The sequence below is a fragment of the Sorghum bicolor genome, chromosome 2 (genome assembly GCF_000003195.3).
Source record: "Sorghum bicolor cultivar BTx623 chromosome 2, Sorghum_bicolor_NCBIv3, whole genome shotgun sequence".
Classification (NCBI taxonomy): Eukaryota; Viridiplantae; Streptophyta; class Magnoliopsida; order Poales; family Poaceae; genus Sorghum; species Sorghum bicolor.
Genome location: NC_012871.2, coordinates 20,269,941 through 20,275,013, shown reverse-complemented (window position 1 = coordinate 20,275,013; position 5,073 = coordinate 20,269,941). Strand labels below are relative to the sequence as shown.

Sequence of the window (5,073 nt, the reverse complement as noted above, 5' to 3'; positions counted from 1 at the left end):
TGACATTTCCGAGTTACCTTTGTAGCCCATATCCCGTTAGCAGGCACGATAGGGTTTATAGGTGCGGGTCGAACATCCTCTGTGCTGTCTAGATTCCGTGAGCCTCCCCAACAGAACAGTAGATCATCCTTACCAAGGTTAGAACGAGGGTACAGTTGAAGTCTTCTCTATACATCACTCACATCGAGTCATAGTGGTTGTAGCCTAAAGGTTAGTAGTAATAGACCTGGTTAGTCAGATGCACGCTTTCTCCTAATGGTAAAAATATAAATACGATACTCTGGATAACATCCCGGGTGAAGTGCTCACCGATATCAGTGCACTTGTGGATCATTTCCTGATTGCGTTACCAAATACCAACAGAAGCCGCCAGAGAAAGAAGGAAGAGGACAGGGAACGGATACACAGATTAGAGGAAGGCCTCATAAAAAACCAAGAAGTGGCTCAACGGGCCCTTGAGCGGGAGCAAGCGCTGAAGGCCACAATGGATGAGAAAATCCAAAAGGCCGTGGAGGAAGCTGTAACTTCCCACCTCCAAAGCTTGTCACACCCACCGGCCGCCAACATCAGCCCTTGCTCAGCTCATCTAAAGAGCAGTTGTGCTTCTACGGAGGCGCCTGCGAGGCAAGTTGATGACGCAGGGCTGCGATTCTCGGTGGATAATGTCACCGCTCCGTTGACGTCTTGTGAGCTCCATATTTCGGAGAGCGATGGCACAGTAAAGGTGGCTACCGGTGTTGTATCTCCTATCGACCCCACCAAGACACCAAGGATCCACTCCGTCCCAATACCAGCCGGATATGCTTGTGTCTCGGTGGATAGAGTGGTTTGAGGCCGTGAAAATGTGCCTCTCGATATCGAAGGTGGTGATGGAGAGAAGACACTTGGTGAAGTGAAGAAGACATTCATATGTTGGAGGAAACGGTACATCATTATTCCTGGGGTGCCGCCGCCACAACCGAACCCTAGCAGGTGCGGATTATTGTGGACGCTACTGCTTTTTCTATAATTATATACTGTATCAAAATACATTGACTCATGTATAAATATACCTTATTTGTTTTTCTTCAAATCCAAGGCCTCCCCCCACCGAAGTCTGTCTGTCCATTCACCGCATGACCATAGTGTCGTGGGACACGACGACGACGACAATGTACAAGAGAAGGCCGCATCCCCACCACCGGCCGCCGCATCTCCTCCACGAAGGAATCCAATGCCGCCCGCGGCCGAATCTCCTCCACAACAGCAAGCTCCACTTGCACCGCTGCCTCCGCCAATGCCGACAACGGCCGCCGCCTCGTCGGCACTGGCTGGTGCTGCATCGAGGAGGAAGAGGTCGTCCGCCGAGACACAGAGATCACTCCAACCACCTACGGCAAAGAAGAAAGCTTTGAACACAAAGATTCCAAAGACGACCAAGCTTCCATATGAGAAGACCGATGAGGAAGTTCTTGCTGCAAGCAAAGCAGAAGTCAAAGCATTCTTTGAAACATGCAAAGCTAAGAGAAAAGCAGAGCAAGAGCCGTCATACCTAATGTATCCTCGTTCAAAGCTACGTCAAGTGGTGCAGAACATTACAGACGCGAACCGTGCTGCGAGTAAACAACTATGGTCAACAATATCAGACTACGACCATACTGTCCTAAAGAAAATCAAGGCAGGCAAAAGAAAAGTCCGGCAAAAAGTTGCACAGCTCGGCGAACAAGCGCAGCAATCAGTTCAGCCACTAGTGGTTGCGAAAGAGTACGGTTCAAACGTCAACTTGATGGCAATGGCTATACCTGCTAATGTGGACTTAGATGAACTCGGCAATTGGATGGAAGAAACTGGGCTGCCCCTAGAAGCACTTCTAGGGCGTACCGATGCGCCAATCCACGGAGGTGTTGATGACTATCAGAGTCGGTACATTTACGGCAGGAGTATGTGCCACCCTGAGATACGAGGACTTGGTATGCAAATATACAAGCTGCACGAGTACTACTTGAGAGTCAGCTCAAAACATAAGGAAGAAGAATTGATTGTCGTCCGAGTCCGCGACCGACACTACTTCCGTGGAGATGACGTCATATGGATAGATTTTAGTGAAGTACACCAACTTCTCCATATGAATGCTCTCGACAAATCTTTCATGAGCTACTACTGTGTGTAAGTGATTCTTCCTTTCAATCATTAATCCCATTATAGCATGTATATGTATTCATAATAACTACGCTCACGATGTGCAGACACATGATGAGAGAACAAAGATTGAAAAAAGACAATCGAATTGGTTTCTTCGATCCATATGTCGTGTACAAGGACACTAAGACTAAAGATCCATTGAATCTGAAGCCTAAGGAAATAGAGAAGAACCTCTGGAGGTTCTTTTATACCCAAAGGCATACGGAGAAGATACTCTTTCCTTACAATATGGGGTAAGTGTTGTGTTATATCATGTCTTAGTTAATCCGGCATTAAGATATACATATATAAGTTGACTCTAAACAAAGGCAGAGATCATTGGATACTCATTGAGATCAAGATCACGGAATAAAAAATAAATGTGTGGGACTCAATGAAAAAAGACTTGGCACTCTATCAAGACATAATAGACATGATCCAGAGGTAAGTATATATCATGCTTTAAATATCGTTGCGTGCTCCTTTACTTTATTATGCTAGCTATACCTAATCAACGACCGTCTTATTGGGCAGGGCTTGGGCTTGGCTACAACAAAGATTTCGTACGGATCTGAATGTGCCACTTCCTCCTCCTGTTCTACTCCCCTGGGTGCCCACGCAGCCGTTTGGAACGAATCTATGTGGATACTACGTTTGTGAATTTATGCGGTGCACCCTATTTAAACCTGCTCAAAGTGTTCTAAAAGTAAGTAACATGCATGTGTATACAGTAAATTCATATATTATTTATTTGTTGGAACTAAATAGATTATGTATATTAATATCTTTTTTAACTAATGCAAATGGAAGGAGTGGAATATGAAAGATAAAGTGTTCGAGTAGACATTACTCCTTGGAGTCCAGGAGACGATCGTCGGATTTATCAACGATCATGTCATTCCGGAAGACGGTGAGTTCCACTTATACCTGCAGGGCTTCAAGCCCATTACAAACAAGGACGAACACTTGTATGAGCTTTGAGTGGGCGGGCAAATATTATGTAATCATTAACTGGTGGCAGCACACTTGATTATTACTTGTACATAATATTATTATTGTAAATGTAATGTGTATGTGTATAACTATATAATATATATTATACGGATAATATATATATATATGTAGTTTCATACTTTATTTGTGTGCAATAATGACACTCTCGTATAGGTGCAACGTATACGGATAATAGCGGCGTATACGAATAAATTAGAGAACATATACAATTGAAAACCAAAATCAATAAAGAAATGAAAAGGAAAAAGAAAAAGAAAAAGAAAACAACCCTTTAGTCCCGGTTGGTAATACCAACGGGGACTAAAAGGGGTGGCCAGGGGTGGCGCCACGTCACTGCCTGGCGCCCTTGGTCCCGGGCCGGCGAACCGGGACTAAAGGTGGGACTTTTAGTCTCATCCTCGCCACCTAGGACTAAAAGTTGTTTTCGACCGGAACAAAAGGGCCGGTCCTGTACCGTGGAGCAAGAGGAGCTAGTACCATGGAATATATAGATATGACTGAGATTACAATGCAATAATTAACAAAGTCATCAACACAATACAAATCACACCTGACGGTAGGGTGGAGATTATAATTATTTGATCCATGACATGTCGCTGACTGGGTCATTACTCACTATCACTACCCAGCATATTGCCCTCTGCAGGTTATTCAAGAACGATGCAGGCGTCACGCGAGCGGGCAACTGAAAGCAAGGCGATGATCATGGCTTCTTGGGCGGCGGGGCGAGGCCTGCCTTGAGCTTCTGGATGGTGGCCACGTCGGTCTTGAAGGACTTGGCCAGCACGACGTCATCAATGTCGCTGGCGCCGAAGAGGGTGGCCGGGAGGGACACGAGCCCCGCGGCGGCGCTCCCGAACGCGGAGAGCGCCTTGGCAGGCTGGGTGCCAGTGTTGCACTGCCAGTGCACGGTGCCCTTGGGGAACACGAACACGTCGCCGGCGGCGAGGTCCTGCGTGAAGAGCTTCCCTGCGGTGTCGACGAAGCCGACGGAGAGCGCGCCGTCGAGGACGAGCAGCAGCTCGGAGGCACGCGGGTGCGTGTGCGTCGGGTTGATGGAGCCCGGCCCGTACGAGAGCACTGCGTAGGACACGCTCTGCCCGTTAAGTGCTGGGAACTCCGCCATGGAGGCCTTGGCCACCGTGAAGTTCTCCGGTGCCTGCGCGGCCAACGCGCCGCGGAGGCCCGAGTAGGCGAAGAACGCGCCCGTGATGTTCGCGGGATTGGCGGTGGCCGGGACGATGTAGTCGGTCAGGATGTCTGGGTCCCCGGCCACCACGGCCAGCGGGGCGGCCCAGAGCGCGAGCAGGACAACGAGCAGCAAGGAGCTCGTCGTCATGCTGTTGTTGACCTTGAGCGCTGCCATTCTCTTGTTCCCTTTGCGAAAAAGTGCGCTGAAGTGGTGGTAGCGAGTGACAGCGACTGAAACTGTGAAAGGAAGGTGATGATGTGGAGGCAAGGCAGTGATGAGCAGCGATGTGGCCTCCCCTACTTATATATACATCCCATTCCCCGGGACAAGGACGTTGGAGTCATCGAAGACGATGCATCAAGCATGCATGATATCTATTGCTGCTTAGGGAAATCAATCCAGATTAATCATTTCCTCTTCCTCCAGCTGCTTCGGGGTTTATCATCGTAAAAACTTATGATGATGTTCGTCCAAGCTGATTACGAAAGTCTTGCGCCTTAGATCAGCTGAACGATTCATTCGGAGTTCAGAAGAATTAATGATGGTTTCTCCAGGCAGCCAAGTTCCGGATACGCCTGCACGGCTACACAACGTGCGTTGTTGTGCGCCCTTGAGGACGCCAGCTCCTTTGGCCGCAAGTTATAAACTTACATTTTCATATATGTACAGCTTGCACTTTTAGAATTGTTTGCAAGTTGGCTGCGGGA

At 48.0% G+C, this 5,073-nt stretch overlaps 1 protein-coding gene across 1 annotated transcript; it reads right to left on the bottom strand.

Moving 5' to 3' along the window:
• On the bottom strand, positions 3,878-4,540 carry LOC8062551 (germin-like protein 9-3). The gene has a single exon (XM_002459801.2). It carries the CDS (start codon positions 4,538-4,540, stop codon positions 3,878-3,880), a length of 663 nt encoding a protein of 220 aa, XP_002459846.2.

Coding starts and splice junctions, on each gene's coding strand:
- LOC8062551 (XM_002459801.2), bottom strand. CDS start 4,540: ATGGCAGCGCTCAAGGTCAACAACAGCATGACGACGAGCTCCTTGCTG.